Consider the following 22,447-nt stretch of genomic DNA (forward strand, 5'->3'; position numbering starts at 1 on the left):
CATGATGCACTGTTCATGAACAGTGCATCATGCAACCGGATGGTGACACCTCACATGTCCCATGCCATGGATCCCATATTTGAGTCCTTGTAGCAATACCCTTGAGCCCTTTAATTTTTAAGAAACAAAGAATCAAGTCAAGTCAGTAATATCCACAGTAAAAAAAATTCAATGTAGGTCTCTTAAATCTAACTTATTTTGAAATTAGTCTCGCAAATCATTCAAATTGCTATTAAGCTCCTCAAGTCCTATAAAATATTCTAGATTAATCCTAATATATTTCATGTACTTAATAGCAATTTCAATGAAATAACTCGTATGAATCCATCTAGAAGAATCAAAAACTAAATTTAATACTCGCATAATTGTACAAGTGTGGTAGTAAATGGTTTACACTGGCACTCCAGGAAATGTATCTGTTAAGTCTCTTAGCACTTAAACTAGGCTCGGATGAGCAAACCATGACATTTCCATATTTTTTGAATTCACATATAGCTAGACTAAGGCTTTTTCACAAGAAAACATTTGGCAAACAAGTGCAAGAATTAATGAGACTCAAGAAAGGTTAACAATATCGTCAATGCATTAAACTCCCAACTAATATAGAATATAATTTAGAAAAGCTAATAAATGATTAACTCTTCAACTTATCCTTATGTCATCCTAAACTTTTGGCTTCTCATCCATCATCCTCGTCACATAATTAAACACGAATCCACTAGAGAAATTATGTATGTCTTGAAAAGCCCCCAATTTTTTTTAAGCGTCTTCATTTGGCTTTTAACAACGATGACATCAACCTTTTTTCCACATTTAGCATATAACTCAGCACATGTTGCCTAATAAGCATAGTTTGGGAAACTTTGATCAGGCTTTTGCCCTTTGTGCATTTCTTCTTTTAATGTTTCAATTAAACAAATATCTATCTTCTATGTCCACATGATATTTTTCTTTGGACTTGATTGACGTTCCAGTTGTGAGTCCATCTGAGCTACATGTTCCTCACTAAAAAAAATCAGGTCTTTAATGACCAAAATTAGCGAATGGACTATTTGACCGTCATTAATATGTGTAAAATAATGACGGTTTTAAAAACCTTCATCGATTGATCACAAATATTAGAGTAATGATGTGGGATGGGATAACGACTTTCTAATACCTTCATTGATTTGGTTCTAATACCGTTATTATTGAGTCTCCTAAAAGACGAAGGAGTCAATTATCTTCATTAATCATAACTCCTAATCATAAGATAAGTATTAATCAAAATAATATAAAGAACCGAAATCTAAACCTCCCTCTAACCGCAACTAATAAACTAATAAACACTAATAACAAAAATCGCGTTACTGTTCACCATCTCTGCTATTTGTCGCTGTTCTTCCGCTGTCATCCTCGTGCCAGCGTCGCGACGCCCGCCCCAGCTTCGGCGCCCCAGCGTTGGCCCCTGCGCTGCCTCAGCGCCGCCAGCCGCCCAGCGCCATCGTCGCCCCAGCACCGTCGTCGCCCAGTGCCGCCCATTCGTTGCTCTCTTCCTCTATCTCGACGGCTCGACGGTAACACGGTCGCCCATCGTCGCCTGCGCGCGTCTTCCGTTTTCGTTTGGTGATACGCAGTCAAGTACCCTATCACCTACTTTGCACTTATGCACCCGCACTTGTTTTTGGCACTGAAATATCTTCCCCTATGCAAATTTGAGGGTATAACTGTAAATTTTAAAAACTTTGTGTCAGTTTAATTATGCTGCTATTCTAATGAAACCCATTTCACTTTATGGGTTCACTAAGGTTAGGGGTGTGAATTTGGGAGGCTGGCTTGTGGTAGAAGGGTGGGTTAAACCTTCGCTGTTTGATGAAATTCCAAATGGGGATATGCTTGTGAGTTCTGTAGGTTTTGTTGTCTTTTTCAATTTGGCTTCTTGGTTTATAGGGAAGTCATTTTATTGTATTTTGGGGATTTTTGGAATTGGGATGGAACACAAGTGCAATTCAAGTCAATGACATTGCAGAAGTATGTGAGTGCAGACAATGGTGGAGGAATGAATGTTACTGTGGACCGAGATGTGCCATCTACATGGGAAACCCTCAAGGTCTGAAATTCTGGTATAAAGCTTTCTTGTGTTCTTTAATGAATACTTTTTGATATATGTTAATGTTTTTTTTAGCTTAGTTAGGAGTGGCCATGTTGAAACAATTATGATGTTAGTCTATAGTGATATTTGAAGATGGCTAATTTATAGATTAAGGTACTCTCTTGATATAGACTGCCAATATTAAAGGTTTTGAGTAACTTAGTATATTCTTTCTCAATCTTTTAGTTATTCGTAATGAACTATCTTCTATCAATAACTTTGAGGTTGGTTCTCAAGGTAACAAATTTAACTCTCGGAGCACCACAAAATTATGTCAGATACTCCTTTTGACATATTTTTGAACTTGCAGCATACTTAGATGCATTAACATATATTTATGAATCTTTTCTTATCTCACGGATTAATGATTTTATTTAATGTCTAGATGCGTTGGAGTTATATAATTTGTTCAATTGTTCTAGCAAGGAGTATGAATTTTCATAAATATCAATTTAGATAACTGGAAATTTCTTCATAATGTCTATCCTATTTAATGTTGACACGCAAACATGCATAATTTTATTATTGTTGTATCCATGCCTATGGTATCCTAAACCTTTAGGATTTGACTTATCCATTTACCAATATTTAGTCTTATCTGTGCAGTGCATCATTTTTGTATGCATGAATATGTATGTATGTATAAACATGACTATTTTATATATGGCGTTGGTCATATCCATGTCCTAATTTTTCAAAATTTACTCTCATCAGTTCCATATCATATCATACCCATATCTCTAAGTCATGGGGATTTGGCTTATCTATGTACCGACATGCATGTTGCAGAAGGTTTTCTGTTCTTAGAGCTTTTTAAACACTTTTAGCTTGCATTGCTTGTTCTCATGATGAGTACTATGTAGTTCGTAAATGTAACTGAATTTTATTTTTAAAACATGCACGTAATATGAAATCAGTGCTGAACCTTGTCCTGTTCCTGCTATTGTTGGAACTTCAGCGTCTTGCACATTCTATGTATAATTGTCATCATGTTCAGCGCCATCATTGTAAATATATCCGAAATCTTTGCTATTGAAGTGAACTGAGCTTGATAAATATCTCAAATAAATTGTGCAATTCTTTTTATTATTCTTGCCTTTGTTGACAACTGACCAATTCCAGCTTCCGCAAACTCCAAAAACTTACCCAGCTGTATTTTCTGCAAAGGATCAAATTGTTTAACTTCTGGCTTCTTGAATCCCATTAACCAACTCTTTATATTTCAATACTAGATATGGAGAGTATCTGAGAACGAGTTTCAGTTCCGATGTGTTGGTGGCCAATTTTTAACATTGACTGGTGAAGGGAACTTGATCTCAGCTACAGCAGGTTCACCTTCTGTGAATGAGACTTTCTATGTTGAATTAGCATGTATTTTTGTGAGATGGAGCAAAAGCGAGATTCAGTAATTAGACACTTGCGCGATCTGTAGAATAAGTGGCGTGGTGAGATGCACAAGAAATATGTGAAAGAAAAATCATTGCAAGTTGCACTTAGATATAAACCTGCAGGAGTGAGTGTTGATGACTAGGATTGGCTGGTTAAGGAACATTATTTTTGTTCAAAATTTCAGGTATTAATCTCCTAATTTTATTTATTTTGTTCCATGTATATTGCTGGATTATTGAAATTTTCTTTTAATATTGATGTGTAGAAAGCAAGCCAACGAAATACACTTAATAGAGACAAAAGAAAGATGCTCCACCACACGGGCAATAAACCATTTAGACAAATTACGTGGGAACTGGTATACATTCAAAACTAATTTCCTATTTATTCAAAACTATTTTGTTTTTTAGTTTGATGTTGTACTCATTTTTATTTAATATTTGAATAAGGGTGGCAAGTCACGAAATCCACCTGATGTGGCAAAAATGTTCCATGAAACCCGAAAGAAAGCTAATGAAACACTAGATACTGGGGATCAAGATAAATATGTAAGTAGAATATATATTTAAGTTTGATAATGAAGGTTTTCATGGAACATTTTTATTCTACTTACATATTTGTCAAACGACGGGTGAAGTTATGCATACAATAACGAATGTTTTTAGCTCTTTAACGAAGGAAAACCCCTTTGTCTTTCCCTTCGTTAAAGACATAATTTCTTGTAGTGTGTCAATATGCAACATAGTTAAAAGCTTAGTATTTGAAAACTGAAGCTTGAATATATAAAGTGTGTGTGCATGCGTGTGCGTTTGTGTTTGTTGGTGGTGTATGAAGTTGTTGTTTCTGTTTTGTGGACATCTACACACAAAGTTCACCACTTGATACCAATGAAAAGCCAAATATTAAGGCACATCCTTAATATCATTGTCGTAAACAACATTCTATTAGATAAATAAATATGAAAATCTAATCTGATAGAAACTAATTAACTATAGCAAATAACTAGATATGAGTTATTGTTGACATATTAGTAATATATAGGGACTTATTTGTAAGTTGTGTTTTGTAGGGGCCTATATAAGCCAAGATCTTTCACCTCGAATTCCTTACCCAGTTTCACTTTGAGTTGGGCAATCTTCTTCTCATCATCCCCTGTAATAATCATATCATCCACATATACCGCAAGTATGGTGATGTGACCTTCATTTCGTCGAAAGAACACGGTATGATCGGCGTTAATCTGCTGGTACCCCATACCTAGCATAGCCCTCCTGAAGCAGTCTCCCCGCGCTTGGTTCGACAGATTCAGGAGGGCTATGCTAGATATGGGGTACCAACAGATTAACACCGATCATACCGTGTTCTTTTGACCAAATGAAGGTCACATCACCATACTTATGGTATATGTGGATGATATGATTATTACATGGGATGATGAGAAGGAGATTGCCCAACTCAAAGTAAAACTGGGTAAGGAATTCGAGGTAAAAAATCTTGGCTTGCTTCGATACTTTCTTGGAATAGAGATAGCTCGAGGAGCGGAGGAGATTGTCCTATCTCAGAGAAAGTATGCACCGGATCTTCTCAAAAAGACAGGGATGTTAGGGTGTAAACCTGCAACTACACCGATCGACCAGAAGTTCAAGCTGGGTGCTGAAGCTGGAGAACCAGTTGATCGTGACAGATACCAAAGGCTGGTGGGCAGGTTGATCTATCTGAGTCACACACGTCCCGATATCTCTTTTGCAGTGAGCGTGGTGAGCTGCTACATGCATGATCCGAGGAAGGGTCATATGGATGTTGTGTACCAGATTCTGAGATATTTGAAGAGTGCCCCGGAAAAGGGCTGATATTCAGAAAGAATAGACATGTGAGTATTGAGGGTTACTGCGACTCTGATTGGGCTAGCTGTGCTGATGACAGGAGGTCCACATCAGGATACTGCATCTTTATAGGAGGCAACTTAGTCTCGTGGAAGAGCAAGAAGCAGTCAGTGGTGGCGAGATCGACAGCTGAGTATAGAGCTATGGCCTTAGGAGTTGCTGAGTTGCTATGGTTGAAGAGTATGCTGGTGGAGCTGAAGCTGGATCAAGGAGCTAAGATGAAGTTGTGGTGTGATAACAAGTCAGCTATCAGTATCGCCAATAACCTAGTGCAGCATGATAGAACCAAACACATCGAGATCGATAGGTTCTTCATCAAAAAGAAGTTGGATAGTGGACTACTGGAGCTAAGTCATGTTTTAACTAAGGACCAGACAGCAGATTGTCTGACTAAAGGACTTAGCTCATTAGATATGATTAGAGGATGTGAGGACCAGACAGCAGATTGTCTGACTAAAGGACTTAGCTCATTAGATATGATTAGAGGATGTGACAAGATGAGCTTAGTGGATATCTTTCGCCCATCTTGATGACAAGATGAGCTTAGTGGATATCTTTCGCCCATCTTGAGGAGGAGTGTTGACATATTAGTAATATATAGGGACTTATTTGTAAGTTGTGTTTTGTAGGGGCCTATATAAGCCTAAGAGATTTCATAATAAGAACTAGGGTTTCTCATATATTTCAATTGTTATAATTAGCCAGATCATACCAAAATGAACAACTTAATAGGCAAATCAAATCATCAAGTTTTATTTAAACAAATGTACTGACATAACAGTTAACACTTGTCCAACCAGACATACCAAGTCTTGCAATAGCATGGTTCTATATCAATTACTAGATAGGAATGTGTATAACTACGATTATTCATATCAGGTTAAGATAGACATAGACATAATATGAAGGAAACCATCACTCGAATGACAAACTAGAAGCATCCAACCTTTATAGAAACTTTTGCAGATAGAATAAATTAAGGTATTTCATTTGCCATTTCAATATTACCATCTTCGTCTAAGAATGATAAAGATGAGACAAGTAGAATTCTGAAAAGCTCATTATTGTTCTTTACTTGCTATATAATCTTGGCAAATCTCTATACTAACAGACCAATTAATTTCTTTACTTGCTGTTAGGAGAAACTTCTAACAAAATTTTGTTTTATTTTTTTATTTATTCAAAATCTCAAATCTTGCTAGTAAGTGTATATTGTTCTTTTTTGGTTCATATATAAGGAAAATCTTCCTTTTTGCATGCTAAGATAAACCAGGACAAACAGTGGAGCTACAATCACTTTTTTTTAATTTCACTAACATGAGAAAGAAATAATTTGAAGGTTTAATAACAATATATGGAATTAAATGCATAACATATCAAAGGTAGATAAACACAATGGTCAGTTCACTATATATTCACAGTGATGTATATATTAACGCAACTAGAGAGAAGGACATATTAGACAATCTAGGCATTACTAAAATCAAAGATAACGTTCTCATTATTCATCAAAATTATCCCAAAATTCGGCAAACAAAGACCCAAAAATTATGTATAATATTCTAGAAAAAATCCTAAGATTTTGAAAATTGAGTAGTACAAACAAGGCCATTCTAAGTTTAATCCAACCTAATTAAACTTCAAAACCAACAAAATATGAGTAGAACTTACCTCTAACGATGAATTTGGATTCATATTGACCGAAGAGATCCAAGAGAAATCTATAGTTGAATCTGGAGCGGATCGGAAAAGATCAGAGAGCACTAGGGTTCAAACGTCGAATTAGGTGGGACATACCCGTAAATTTGTACGCTAACACGTAAATTGTAACGCATACGCTTAGATATGCGAATATGCATACTTTACTTGTGTGCGAAAACTAAGCACACATGCGTCATACGTGTAGGTGTACATCTTAAGCGGAAGAGTGACAATGTCATAACCCCAAATTTCGAATCTAAAAGGAATATTGGAGCTAGATTAAACCTGTGAAAAATCCTCCAAAATTATGCATTCATTAAAAGACCATCAAAATAATCTCTTCATTGAACTAAAACCAACAATAAATATTCTTTATAATCCCAAAAGTCAACACTAATCCAAATATCTTGATAAAAACAAATATTTCTCAACTTGAAATAAAACTCGACCTAAAGGAAATAATCTAATTATTACAAAACTCTCAATTCATCAACTAAACATCAAAGACTTTATTTAACCTTCACCTAGAAGACAATAACAATCTCGAATTATATTCCTTGCTTCGTTCTAAGAATTTGAAAAAAAAGCCCATCAACTCCACCTAATCCGAGTCTCTGAAAAGAATGAAAACAACACAATGAGTTCACAACTCAATAAGTGGATAAATTCATACATTAAATATTGGTTTTGCAAAACTAAAATAAATGGACTTGATAAGCAAAATACTAAAATAATAAAAATTATAAGGCAATATTTTTAAAATATATACATGCAATGGAAATAAGCAGATCACGTATCAATGCGGTCAACACTTCGATACTCCGGTTGACTTGGCAAAGCCCACTATTATATAGCCCGTGGTCAGGACGGTGAGACCCAAACTTGGGTTCTTAGCGCTAAAATAAAAACCTCATAGAGACACATTAAGCCCTGTTTAGATGGCTTACTTATCCCCAACATATACTGGTATATTGATCCGAGGTGCATATGCTTTAAGAAAATTAAACAAAGTTTGTAAAACTAGATACATTATACAAAAGTGCCAAAGGCCAACCAATAGTGAAATAAATCAACTACATATGCATCTCAACCTACTACTATATGAAAAAACATAACAATTGATAAAGAAAATAAGTATAGGCTTATACTAAATATCCATGTGCATCACATCCAAACCAATTTAATATGCAAGTAAATGACATAAAAGAATATAATCCATCAGAAATAAACGCACATATACATAATATAATTTTATATAAAAAATAAACAGTGCATAATTCATAAATTCACCACTTACCTCAAGTCCGAAAAAAATAATCCAACTACCCCTCACAACACCTTCTCGGAGTCACTTGGAACCTCTAAAGAATACATATTAATAACCATCAATGCTATTGTATACCTTAAGACTCAAGCATATATTAGAATAATCAACATGTAGAATTGGCAGAATAGCAGTATTCAGGCTCAGGATTCAAGCAGACAGGGTGGCGGTCGACCGCGACGGTTCGACCACGTTTCGTGCATGTAGCTTACTATGCGTTTGGATAGTGCGTCGACCGGGCGGTCGACTGCAGCAGTTTCTGCTTTGCGCCGCGGTCGACCGCAGATATTTCTAGATTCGCTGCTGGCTCTTGAATTGAGGGCGGTCGACCGCGATGGATTCGCGTTCGACATGGCGGTCGCCCGGACGAAGCGGTTTGGGCCTGGGTTCTGTTTCCAGACCCGTTTCGTTTGGGAGTTGTATAGATACCCTTAACTCGGTTTTAGGGTTTGAGGGAGAAGATTTAGAGCAGCCAAACAAGGAGATTTGGGGCTTCTATTGTTGGAGCCATTTGGAGAGATTAAGTGGGCTTGTTTGTGGGTTTTGGTAAGATTTGTAACCCTAATTTGTATTCCCCTTGATTTCAAATAGTAAAACTCCCCCCTCCTTGCCCCGTGGACGTAGGCACATTGTCGAATCACGTATATATTGTGTTCTTGATGTGATTGGGTTGCTTGTGGCTATTGTGATCTATTTTGGTTCTTGTGTGTGCTATTGATTTTGTCTAATCGGGCTTCCGCTGCGCACAACACAACACTTATGCTAATAATACATTTTTCAATCTAACATATAAATCTAAAATCAACCAAAATACCTTTTGTGACCTATAGTCCGCAGTCAAAAACTATATGCACTTATCATCTATCTTCTGTAGTTTATGGATTTAATAATGTAAAAGATGGTCATGTGCTAAGATATATATGATCACATATAAAACTTGCCATGAGCAGCAACACTACGACTCCACCATGGACATGATCTCAACAAAATTAAAATATAAGAGCAGCAACAAGTTTGGTTGTCATCCATGGCCAAGATCTCACATCTCTAATGAAGAAAAACTATACCTTGAGAATAATCTGTATCCCAACTTCGCCAGACTTCAACGCGTTTTTTTTCCGCCGGTTTTCAAAAGGACGCAGATAGGGTTTTTATTTTTATTTTTATTTTTATTTTTTTTGTGTGTGTGTGGTGGAAACAGAGACGGGAAGAAGAAAAAGAAAGCTGATGGGAAGAAAGGGTAGGGTTTTGTTTATTCCTAAAAACCCTTTTACTGATAGACCCTCTAACAATTTATGCACAAAAGTTTTTTTACTTTTCCATATATATATATAGCCAAGAAACTTAGAATTATTACAGACAGACACGTGATCACTCCTTGTAAATGAAGGGGATCTCTCTCTCTCTCTAATCTAGAAAAGAGGGGAAATATAAAGAGGGCAAAGGCAAAGGAGCTCAAAACCTAGCGAGTAAAACCCTAGCCACTGATAAGAGGACAATCGGTAGCTCGTTTTCACTTTTAATTTCTGTGATTTCTAAAATCTCATTTGCATTTTAGTTGATCAGCACAATAAGACAGGTGTTGATGATGTAGTATCTCATGTGGGCACCATCAATAGGGTGAACAAGCTAAAAACAAAGATAAGCGGGGAGAAAAAAAGGGCCTTAGGCTCTTTTTATATAATAGTATGATAATATTTAATTGATTAACTTACTTTAATTGCAATGGAGTTACAAAAAACATCTACATTAACTAGTAGTTTATGGTCGATTTGAGAGATTTTTGTTATGATACATGAAGAAAATTTTTACTTTAATCTCTGAGATATTTCGTCGAGCATGTTTCTGACATTTCATTCTACTTTTAGTTTTTGTGATTTCTTAGATCTCTATGATAGATAATGTTTAGTTGATTTACATGTTGTTGTTGCAAATTGCGATTGAATCCAAGAAACCTTGAGAATTACTAGTAGGTTATGTGATTGTGTATATATATGTGTAGATCTGAGAGAATTTTGTTTGTAATACATGGGGGGGATTTTAGTTTACATCTCTGAGACATTTCATTGCGCGTGTTTCTGACATTTTTCTTCAATGTAAATCTGAGAGTTTCCAGGTTTCTAGCACTGAATTTAGTTTTGAAATACTAGCTTTAAGAAGCAAATCCTCTTTCCTTGAACTTTCATTACAAAAAGTTGTTGATTCAATCTATACCAGTTGCAAGTTTTCTGTATATTTACATGCAAACGTAGTTTCTACACTTTTCTGTTTAGCATGAATGTAATGCAAATGACAGTTCAATTCTCATGTACAACTCAACATCTAACCTGCTACTCTTTTTGTTCAATAGATCATATTGGAAAATGCACTAGAGTATAGAGCTTTATGCTCATAAAAAGGAAGAGTGTAGATATAACTTACTCCATCAAGTTGGAATGATTTAGCAAAATAAATAAATGAAATGGTCTCTATCACCAAATGACATCGACCTGGTGCTCGAAATGATAAAATATTCTTTTGAATTTTAATATTTTCTGCCTGTCAATCTTCATGTTTAAATGTCTTATTTATCAGTGGGCCTGAAGGCCCTGAACAATGAAATAAGTTAGTTAGGAGAAAGACTAGGGCCAGGGTCTCCATCTAGTTCTCATGTCTGAAGATGTAAATGGAGGAGGAAGATGTTGAGGAATACAGCTAGGTTAGTTCTCCAATTTAACCTAATCTCCTGTAATTCATGTTGTTTTCTTGTTTCTCAAAACTTTTCAAATATAAATGGAGGAGTCAGAAAGGAGGAACATACTTACGACTTTACAACTTTGTTCCATATCTTTGCATACACATATTCATTAGCTTTGCATCCTAGGTTCAGACCTTTTCTGCTAAATTTAAAACAACTCCCGATTACATACGGATATAGCCATCGCTATATCTGAGTTTTCTTCTTCTCCTGACATCATAACCGTCCTAAGTTGCATGAAAACGGGTATGGGTACATGACATGGCAAATTTGTAAAAGTGGGTACGGGAACACAACTATATCTATATATATGTATATGTATATTTATATATATTAGAGTTAATACTTACACAAAATCAATATTTTTTTTCATTCATATGTTATGATAATTAAAATTATTATAACAATTTTATATTTCTATTTATGTAGATTACAAATAAGAAAACCTCTCATTTTTTGAACTAGATATCTAGATGGGCCATTAAATTCATAGTTCTCAATAGGCTATGGGTTGAAACAAACCGAACCCTTGCCCAATGATTTTCAAGAAGTAGATGTGAAGTGCAGGATATACGTCCAATAAGTGTATGACGAGCGTTTTAAATTGACAACGTATTATATAATTGAGTACGCACCCTAATAAATGTATGTATATATTCAAGAAGTGTCCAATGAGTTTAGGTACATGTATTGTCAGGTAGGGGTATGCCTTCAGAGTGAAGTAGCCAGGCTATTTAGTAACCAGACCACATGGACTAAACTGGGAGGAGCAGGTGTGCTAATTCATGTCTCTGTTAAACTATAGAAATCTCTCAGGCAGGTGACATGATGTTTCTTCATCTGCTTCTTATCATATTTCTCCATGCAGGAGCAACCATTTAATTGTTTATCTAACTCTTAAGATCAAATGAAAACCAACTAAAGCTAAGTGATGACTGCTATCAGCTTTAATGAGTGCTTGGATTTTGTAGCACCAGTGAACGATTTGCCCTGCAAATATGTTGATATTGCGACAGCATGTTGACCATTTTTGTTCCATAGATTTGGCGGTTGCGCTGAATGGGCAGCATTCATGTGTTGGTGCCACATGCAAACACCTCATTGGGCTGGGCCCATGGACTCAAATAAACAGAAGGAGAGCCCATGATATTTTTTCAGTTGTTTGAGCTCAGATCATTGTTGTTTTGCTTTGTTTTCTAATTGTTTCAACTTTTGCCTAGCCTTCTAGGCTCTATTACAGAATTTAAAACAATCAGAGCTTTGTGAATATGTTGTCAGGTGTTTGTTTTGAGGTTGATAGCATGTCTTTCTCGTGTGAGACTTGCACAGGGAAATCTACATTTCTATAACCTTAAAAAAACATCGAAGTATGCATATATAAATTGTTTCTGTTGTACATAACCTTACATTGTTAAATACTGTCATGATAGGGCACTATGCACGTTGATCCTAGGGTCTTAAGTTCTTATGATTTTTCACAAGTTGATCTAAACATTACATTGAAACTTGCAAAGACCATACTTTTGAGCTATGAGCATAGTTATCGCAGTCAATGCAAACTTATCCAGTATCCACATACCATATTGGGGTTAAAGTTTTGTACAAACTGCAAAATAAATTGTTTCTACGATACATACCCATGTTTACATTTTGTAATGCTGGCATGATAGAGCACTACCATATTGATCCTACAGTCTGAAGTTCTGATGATGTGTAACATGTTGATCTGAACATTACATTGAAACTTGCATGGACTATAGTTTGAGCTTTCAACATGATAGGTTATAAAAACCCTTAGATTGCACAGTTGTTTGCGAATACGAATTCATTCACATATCATGTTGGGGTTAAAAATTTTACGTAAACTGTGGTCCATTGTTCATTTGAGTCCCTTGTGAAATTCTGTACAAAAAGCATCTATTGACTTTCCCCTCTCAAGTTGCAGTGCATGCCGCTTACTTCAAAACTTCAATTGTTTTGATACTAGAAATAGAACCTCTCATTAGGATGTGATATGCCTTTGTTACCCCCTAATATCTAGTTAGATAGACAATGGGTAACCACCCATACATGAGAGAAGAAAGCTCCAGTGGAGGGAGACATAATTCCTGAGAAGAAGCGAACCACAACGTTCTCTGATGGAAGGAAGTATTATGCTGTGTTTCCCAAGTTCATATAGTTACACTTGTTATGGAATAGCCGAGCAGGATTTAATCTACCTTTTCTTTTATATACAGGAGAGGTATTCCTGTACTAATATTTCCTTCAGACCTGGCATATATTAAAAAAGAGATACAATAGAATACCATATGCTAAATTATTCACAATCAAATTAGGTTGCGGTGATGTTCTTTTGACATTTGAGATCCCACCTCGGCTTTTCACTTAATAGTTTGTCGTTGTTTTCCATGTCCAAGAAGCTTTAGCTGTTCACATATGGTAATTGGTATGTGGAATCCATGTACATATCCGCTTGGAGAAGCAAACCACCCTTAGCATTTTCTTTTCCCTGTGTAATAATATAGCATCTGATTCTACCATTCACTAACTTTTTACTTCTTTGTTTTATAGTTCACAGGTAAGGCAATTAATGTGTTGAATAAAGATAATATACATCGATGCCGTTGGTGTGGCTGCTTCAGTTCAAGATAAATGAGGTCATGCAAATGGATCCAGACACGGCTACACCTTGGTAAGGAATAGTGCAAAGGTTCTACTCCTTGGTCATCATATTGGAGATCCTGGCTTGGCTGATGGTCAGAATTATGATAATTGGACTTCTGTTGGTAACTATTTTCCTTTATTAAATTGAAAAATTCATGCTCATTTTCTTTTGGTCACAATGTTATATCTTATGATTATTGCGTTATTCATTATTACTTTATGCAGACCTTCTTTGAACATAATTTGCTGAAATATAGCAAAAAAAATTCATTAGCAACAATTTTAGAGGAAAAAGTGTCATACTCCCCTCTTGTTCGAGAGCAACGATATTGTAGAGTTCCTAAGTAGATTTAATTGATCCATTTTAGAGATTACAAATTGAATAAATTCTTTCTGCTTGCATGTAAGCATGTGCAAGAAGTGTAAATATTTAGATCCACTAGAAATGTCATATGCAAGCCTGTGCACATAAACAGACCTAGCTTTGAAACAGGCATCATTCCTCTTCCTAAACTTACACTCAAGTATAAACTTTTTGTATGCGAACTTATAAAATTAAACGTCTTAGAGAAAAATACCGAAAGTTTGACACTTGATTACTAACTATGTTTGCCTGTTAGCAACCTATTATTTACAACTTTTAACTCTTTGAATTATGAGTAGTAGTACTTTTATTTCTCTCTTTTGGAAATCTGTGCCATTTGTTTCATTTGTTTTATTTTATATAGTATATTATGTCTAAAATAGAGGCCATTCTGCTAGCGAGAACCTGTCATCTTTCTGCTTCTGGGCTCCACATCTTGGAGAGTTTAGAGAATTTCTCCTGGACTACATGAGCTTGGAGCACGACTAATAAGGAGGTTTCTCAATCTTTTAATTAGGCTTCTAGGATTTTTCGGTCAAGGAATTAGTACTAATTTTGAAATTGATGTCAAGTTGACAGTCAGTTGTAAAATCTTCAATGAGCCATATGCTTTGTGTTGATCCCATTTCAGGGCCTAAGCTTCTTTTACCACAGATCCATGTGCTCAAAGTACTGATATGTTGTATCATTCTCCTATGTCATAAGTATTTGATTATCATCGACCATTTTATGATAAGATTTCATAATAATACCATATTAGAAATAAAAGCTTAAATTAGAAGAACAGAATAATGCTAAAACAGTTTTTTTTTTTTTTTTAATTTCATGAATGGTCTAAAAAGATAGCTTCATCATTAACAATAAGTTGTGCCTCAACTGATGTTATTTGTTTTTACGGTCATTGTATTTCATAAATAACTAATGTTGTACCAACCTCTTTATAGTAGATCAAGTTAACTTTGGTCTAGCAATTTTCTGTTACCTGCTTGTATAAAGCTTCAAGTTTTCCGCATGATTTATGTGTTTTCAACTCCATATTTGCCTTTCTCCACTGTTTATCTTATTAACGCCTTCAATCTGACTTGTTTTACTGAACTATCATTGGAATTTTAGATGTTTTCATTCATAATTCACATAATTTTTTTAGTTTTTTTTTCTGTGGAGAAGCCTATCAGCTGGTTATAGCAAGATCGGAAATTGCAGTACTTGTATTGGGATAAATATATTCAGTAGTTTCGGGGGTTTTGGACTGGAAACATAGAATTTTCTGAATCGGCATCTTCAATGATCTTACAAATCAAATACTGTAAAACGTACTAAAGACTATTGGCAAGTTGGCAAACATTTGATATGTTTTAGAATTATTTTTTAATGAAATAGCATAAATTTCGATTAGTTGATGAAGTGGTCATTTCCAGTTACAGATGGTATTTGCATTAGTAGTCTTAACATAAATGAATAAGTTAAGAAGTTAAACTTCTTAGCTGCATATGTTTAACAGCATTCTGTAAGTCCTACAATACAAGGTGTTGCTTTTTATCAGATCTTTACTTCTAATTTTTTTTAAACTTAACTTTTATCTATATTCCATACTGTATAATCTTTGTTGGTCTATGTGCTTATATGCTAAGCAAACTTTGACCAAATTTCTTTTCTGAATGTTTGTTGAACTGTGTTTTCTCTAGCTCAATGATTTTTTTAATTAATTTGTGTTATTTTATTTTATTTGAAATTTGTCACGTTCACTAGTAGGCTTTGAGATTTTATAGTGTTTTTATTGTCATCAGTTGCATGGGATTAATCTCTGTCATTAATTATGAGTTTACAGTAAAGAAGTTCATTGATCACTTACTATTATCTTTATTATTATGTTTGTTTGTTTATGTTTATGATATTTTAAATTCTACTATTAGCATCAATGTACTACTATCGGTCTTAACACTTGCCTTTTGAGTCCAATGTGTTTCAGCCAGGACCAGTGATCGACACGCTCAAATCCAATCCTGTAAGAGTGATGTGCATGTCAGTATGAACTGATTTTGAAACCTTGATCTCACAAATATTATGAAATTTTACACTACTTAATTGTTCAAGAGAAATTAGTACATCTTGGTAACAGAGCTCAGCTCTAGTTCACTTGTTTTACTTAATCACGGAAATGACTTTGCATGCGTAAAAATGGAGGGGTTGCATGCTCATAGTTTATAATTCAGGATCTGCCGACAAAGTCCCCACCAAAACTTTGTCAACAGTTTGATGGATGGTTAAATTTTCTAGATGAATTTAGTTTGAAGTGTTAATGGAAAATCTATATTTCTACTGGATAAAATATGGTTTATGTCATTACTATCTGGAGTGGTGGCCGGGGCACCAGGTCCCCAAAAGAGTAACATAAAAATAATTGCCCCTATTTTTCTCGAGGAGAAGGAAATAAATATATGGTTTTTGTAAAGTTTTCTAGCTTTACAATCTTCTGATTACCTATAGCAACTGAAATACTAGGTACACTTCAAAAGGTACAGGATGCAAATTTCCATCTCCTAGTGTTCATATACTTCAGAAAAAGTTTCTTTTCATCGTACAAGGATAAAAGGCAAGTATAATGATTATGGTTTCATCTGCGATTTACGTGAAGTTTAGCAGCATTGTGTTGTTCACTATATCAGTCTTCCATTTGATTGGCCTACTTGAACACGCGCAAATATCAATTCTTCCCAAATCTGCACAGAAATGGTCAGAGATGAACATGATTTAGTTTGTTTACATCTCCAAACCGAATTCCTTTGGAAAGAGGCGTGGACTGATTCGATATGATTGCAGTGCATGTGTACGTTAACTGTTGCTTTGCGTATTCATCAATATGTGATCAGGAGCAGCCTGGTCATGTATAGACCACACAAATTGTAGCTTATAGCTGCTCGTTTATGCTCTCTCTTGCTTGCCGCCAGTTATAGAATCATCTGGAGAATTTTGGTGCCAATTCTGGGGAATAACGAGAACTTTGTTATCAAGAGTGATTCTAGGCTGGAACGATGTGACTCCATTACTAACTTGGTTGGTTCATATAAAAGCCTACCTAGCATTTTTCTCAAATTTCATGCGACCGACCGTTTGCAGTGCATTTCCAACCCAGTGTTCAGCCACTGAAACCGTCCAAGTAATAATTATGGGACCAGTTTGGCACGAGAAAGTATCCAGTGAGGACGGTTTATATTATTTAATGTGCATCAAACGGATGTCAACCATCGGTCCGTGCACGAATTATCCCGATGGCCAATGATCTAACGGTTGTACGGTGCACGTTTAATGCCATGCATCCAGGACTATGTGATACTTTCTCATTTATTTGTACCGATTACTAATTCCAAGAAAATTATTTTCTTGTCGATGCACAGATGCTCTTAGCAGTATATTCAGCGAAGGTATACAAATCTCATGTTGGGCCAGATATGCGATCTCTCCAAAGTTTGTGACTGGTTTTAATTACCTAATACATCGTCACGGAGAATAATTCCAACGAAATATCCTCTTTAGGCCGGCCAGTTGATATTTTACCAAATTCCTCGCAGACCCCTCCAAATAAGCAACGCCCAAAGATATCTCAAGACATCGAAACGTGGGCGTAATCGGGCATGGACTCCAACCTATAGATGGGCCCACCCATGCACACACAGTGCCCTCTAGAAAAAAAAAAAGAAGAGTCAAATACAACGCACCAATTCTGCTGTTAATATCACCGACCATCATCAGCAGCAGCAGCAGCACATCTCTCATGGATCATCATCCCCATTCTCCATTAACAAAACCAAGTCAAAAAGGCTCCCAAAAAGCCAAAAGCGCCCAATCAATCCAGACCATAAACTCAATAGTATTTTATTACAGTGATTAAGACCTTAATTGTGAACGCCAAGGTGATAATAAATAGGCGATGACGACCGGCATTGAGCAGCTCCATCCATCAGTCACAAGCATCTAGAAACATCTCACAATCAGCAGCAGCCACGAACAACGACAGCACAAGATGGCTTACATTCTAATGATTTATTTTTTCCAACTTAAATGGAAAAAATAAAAATAAACTTCATCATCTGCTGTTTCAAATACATTTATTGCTATAGCTACATATTTGTGCCACAACACAGTAACCCAGCAACAACCAACAATAACACGAGCCACAAGAGGAACGGGAAACAGTGGTATCTTAGTAAATAGACACAGGACAATAACAATAAACACCATTTTCTTTACAAAACCAGGACACAACACAGAGAACCAAGAAGTTGCATACAAGGTCAGCTGCCTATGGGGATTTTTTTTTTAAAAAAAACCATCTCTAATAGAACGGGTTCCCTTTGTTTACCCATCCAAGCTCAAAACAAGACACCACTCAGTCATTAATATTATTTATGCGGGGACATAAAATAGAAAGGGGAGCTCAAACCAAGCCTTTCCTAAATTAACCCCACGCATCAGCGCTCTATACAACTTCCACTGCCGGTGTTAGAGAAAATGTAGACCCAACCGACTCTTCTTTCCTCAAGAAAGACTCTTCGTCATCGTTAGACTCCTCTCTCGGAGAAATTACTGCCTCTTCTACAGCCAGCAGTTGCCGCTGTGAGAACTCTTCAACTGGAGACATTGGCGCTATTTCTGCATTCTGCTCTTCTTGCTGTACAAACTCTTCAGGTTGAGAGAGTACCAATGCAGAAATTGGCTCGGTGTAATGGAGCTCAATCTGCAGTCGATGATGCAATGGAGTAGAAGTCATTAGTCCTTTCTTGATGTCGACTTGCAGTTCTCTGATAGGGATTGCAGCCAAGAAACTCTTTATGTACTCTTTACAGGACTCTTTACCCTTGCACACCAGCTCTTGCTCAGTAAGGGCAGCATCATTTTCGCCTACCTCTTGCTCGGTCTTTGAACCCTCACCATTGGCTTGTTTGCTGTCCTCTGCAGGAATTCTGTGAATCAATGTGTTTGCATCAAACTTAAGGATGTAAGCCTGATCGCAACCTTCAAACAGCCTCTCCCCGAGGGTGTCTATGATGTAATATGCATCTCTTTCGACCTTCAGAACAAAGAAGTGATCATTCCAGCTCACTATATAGAGCTGAGGGTTTCCATCAACATAGCATTCAGACCCAGCTCTGCTAATCTCATCCCAGATACTGTCGAAAGACATTGCACCGTGCAAGAAATCAAAGCCACTGTTGTCGTCCATGCCTTCAGGATGGAAGAACCCTATGAAGGATTTCCCAGGGGCAACTGATAGAGGGCGGATCTTTGCTTGGAGGACGGTTTCTAGGTCAAAATGCTTGTCCGGGAATCTCTCTCGGTACGTTTGGTTCTTGCAAAGGTTTCTCCATTCAAGGGAGCCTTCCCGGATGAGACTGTCAAATTGGGATTTTATTGGCATCGAATCACGATTTGACTGGAACCAGTCAGCAATGACAGCCACAAGAGCAGTGCATGCACTCTCACCAGCAGCACGCTCGCTCCTCTGGTCGATTGAGGCAAAGAAAACCTGAGTGGATAGCTTCATTTGGCCATCACGGCTAACTACTTCCTTCGACTCCCAGCTGCCAACAGCAAAATTGTCATCACCAAAATCTGATAAGGATGAACTGTTTGCAACTGCATCTTCATCTACCTTGCCCCTCTGCAAAATAGGTAATTCTATCAATCGTTTTTTCAAGGGCCAAAAAATTGGAAAATAAGTAAACGTCTTCCTGATCTAACTTAGCAATAATAATGCTAGATACAACAGAAAAGATTGAAAATAAGAGCAGGAAGCAATGAGAGTATACCAATCCGGAGAGAGACTCATCAGAGGAACTTAGCTGCCGCCTGTCATAATCGATGTCATCTCCACCCTCTTCTCCATTGCACTTTTTCAGCAAAGGCTCTCCTTTCGCTTTGGGAGACCTAAAGCTTAATTTCCTCTTTCTCCATGGAAGGATGCTCCTCTTTGAAGTCAACACAGTCTGCTCCTGAACAGATGATGTCATATCCTCAGCATGGGAACATGCCACATCTGACTTGCGATGGCTATAGTACACCCAATCCTCATACTCTCCATTTATTCTCATATCAGAGTAAAATGAACCACCAACATAGTTTGCAGTAGCCAGAGTACCATAACTGAAGGACTTCCTGATACTAGAATTCTCCTTACCCTCTTCTAGTTCGCCTTCAAGATCATCATCAAGGGAGTCAGTGTCAAATGGGTAAGGGTAATCTGCATCCTCGCTCCTAGCAGAACATCTTCCTTCACTACTTTCGTCCTCACGACAAGTCTTCTTAGCCTTTCTAGTCGACACAAAGTCTGTAAGAATTTTCACTTTCCGCAATCCAGCCTTAAGAGCAGAAAGCTCGTCTTTCTCAGAAGGAAGAGCATCTCCAGAGGAAGGTGACAAAGGAGCTGGCACTATAGATCTTTGCACTGTCTCGGAAGATTCCTGGCTTGTTCTCAACTCCAACAGGCTGAGAGCCAACTGCAATAAATATAATGGCTTTATAAAACAGAAGACCGGAGGAGGTGAAAAATATTGAAGATGGCAAAACATGTGAACAAAGATATTATGTTTAACTGTTGCCAAAAAGAAATGTTGCAGATAATCTGACAGATGACTGAAATAAAGAAAAAAACTCCATTATACCAAATCCTACAAAAGAAATCCTGTAGGAGAAACACAAACATCTATACTTTAATTTAAATTTTTCGAAATAAAACTTCATGAGCAAGCTGCAATGGAATGAACCATATGTCCAAAACATAATAGGCACGCAAAAATTCGAACATCAACTAGAAATGAATTAGTACAGTAATTACTTACATTAAGTGATGGATGAGACTCAGAATTAACACCCGGCAGCAACAATGGAAGATTTATCTCAACCTCCTCTTGAGCAGTACGATGAGACTCAGAATTAACACCCGGCAGCAACAATGGAAGATTTATCTCAACCTCCTCTTGAGCAGTACAAGCAAATTCTGCAAGGTTGAGAGAAGCCATTCCGATGACAGATGTCTTATTCTTGGATCCTTGTTTCAAGCCCTAAACCCGGAAAAAGCAAGAGGTTAATATCTTCATAGCATGAAGAATCATAGATTACTAGGACATGACAACTTAATCTGCAGTCTTTTAAAGCCCAACCAGAATATCATTAACGTCCAACTACAACATCATTAACAACTAGTAATACAAACAAAATTTCATTCTTTATTAAAATTTTCAATCATCAATGAATGAAAATACAAAATGCAAACAAATAGCTAGAAATGCAAGTCATAAAGCCCCCAAGATAGAAGAATTATAGAACCCTAGTATATCTTAGCAAATAGTTAGAAACTTCTATGACTAAAATTGTGCAATTATACAACCAAATCAAACTTAAAAGAAAAGTTCATCAATTTCCGGGGGTAGGTTTGATGTTGAAATTTTGGGAAATATGCACCTTACCTAATTGTCATATATTGATCATTATCTGAACACAAAGACAACCCTATTAATGCCATTTGCATGAAGGATATATTTCAACAAAGCCTAATGTGACTTCCCAGATGCTGATTGAAGCAAAAGAAGTCATCTCTGACTAAGAAATAATTATGATATGCATATTTACATGATAAACGGGCCTTCTATACTGAAGTCATTGTCATGTATATCAGTAAACTAGAACTAAATACACGAACTTTATATTGACCTATGGCAGTATTTGAAAAAAGATAAAAGGTTTTCAGTTATAGCGAGGCTTCAGACTTCATGTTAAAAAACCATGGATATAACATCTTATTAGAATTAAATGTTTTATTGTTGCATTCTCGCACATCATTGCAGTACTCCTAATAATTTCGTGGAGGAATAGAAATCAGATAAAATCCTATTTCATATTAGGAAATCGAACAGCTTAAGTTCTTCCACCGAAAACAACAGAAAAGGAATATTCAAAAATCAGATAAAAATCCTATTTCCTATTATTAAGAAATCAAACAGCTTAATTTCTACCACCGAAAACAACAAAAGAAAAGGAATATTCAGAAATAAACAGGAGAAGAAAGAGAGAAGCATATGACAGTTCATATATTCCAATCCCTTTCCTATGGAAAGCATAATAGAACGGAACAAAAACCATATTTCCTTCAAAAAGGGCAAAGGGACAAGTGTAAGGATGGGCCAATCGTATACACAACACCTAACAAAAAACAGCCTCAAATAAAGCGAAATGATCCTTGACCTAGCAACATAAGCAT

General features: G+C 36.4%; 2 protein-coding genes across 4 annotated transcripts in view; one reads left to right on the top strand and one right to left on the bottom strand.

Annotated features, from left to right (window-relative positions):
- On the top strand, nucleotides 1,536-14,930 carry LOC109832881. Of its 2 annotated transcripts, XM_020400344.1 has the most exons (5): nucleotides 1,536-1,877; nucleotides 1,970-2,089; nucleotides 3,364-3,704; nucleotides 3,786-3,878; nucleotides 13,737-14,930. In XM_020400344.1, the coding sequence occupies exons 1-3, from the start codon at nucleotides 1,755-1,757 to the stop codon at nucleotides 3,538-3,540; spliced, it is 420 nt and encodes a 139-aa protein (XP_020255933.1). In that variant the 5' UTR covers nucleotides 1,536-1,754; the 3' UTR covers nucleotides 3,541-3,704; nucleotides 3,786-3,878; nucleotides 13,737-14,930. The 2 variants fall into 2 exon arrangements, 1 of the variants encoding a protein (XP_020255933.1); XR_002245036.1 differs by lacking the exon at nucleotides 1,536-1,877 and having other exon boundaries at nucleotides 1,970-2,102.
- Nucleotides 18,376-22,447, bottom strand: part of LOC109832882 — a 5,128-nt gene continuing 1,056 nt past the window's right edge. Inside the window, exons 2-5 of one of the 2 annotated variants that reach the window (XM_020400345.1) lie at nucleotides 21,162-21,251; nucleotides 21,030-21,092; nucleotides 20,001-20,687; nucleotides 18,376-19,852 (exon numbers count right to left, since the gene is read on the bottom strand). In XM_020400345.1, the coding sequence (XP_020255934.1) occupies nucleotides 18,671-19,852; nucleotides 20,001-20,687; nucleotides 21,030-21,092; nucleotides 21,162-21,251 (2,022 nt within the window). In that variant the 3' untranslated portion in view covers nucleotides 18,376-18,670. Of the gene's footprint in view, nucleotides 19,853-20,000; nucleotides 20,688-21,029; nucleotides 21,093-21,155; nucleotides 21,252-22,447 lie in introns of both variants that reach the window. The other variant, XM_020400346.1, reaches the window with a different exon arrangement.

The sequence above is a fragment of the Asparagus officinalis genome, chromosome 3, assembly GCF_001876935.1.
Source record: "Asparagus officinalis chromosome 3, Aspof.V1, whole genome shotgun sequence".
NCBI classification, from domain to species: Eukaryota; Viridiplantae; Streptophyta; class Magnoliopsida; order Asparagales; family Asparagaceae; genus Asparagus; species Asparagus officinalis.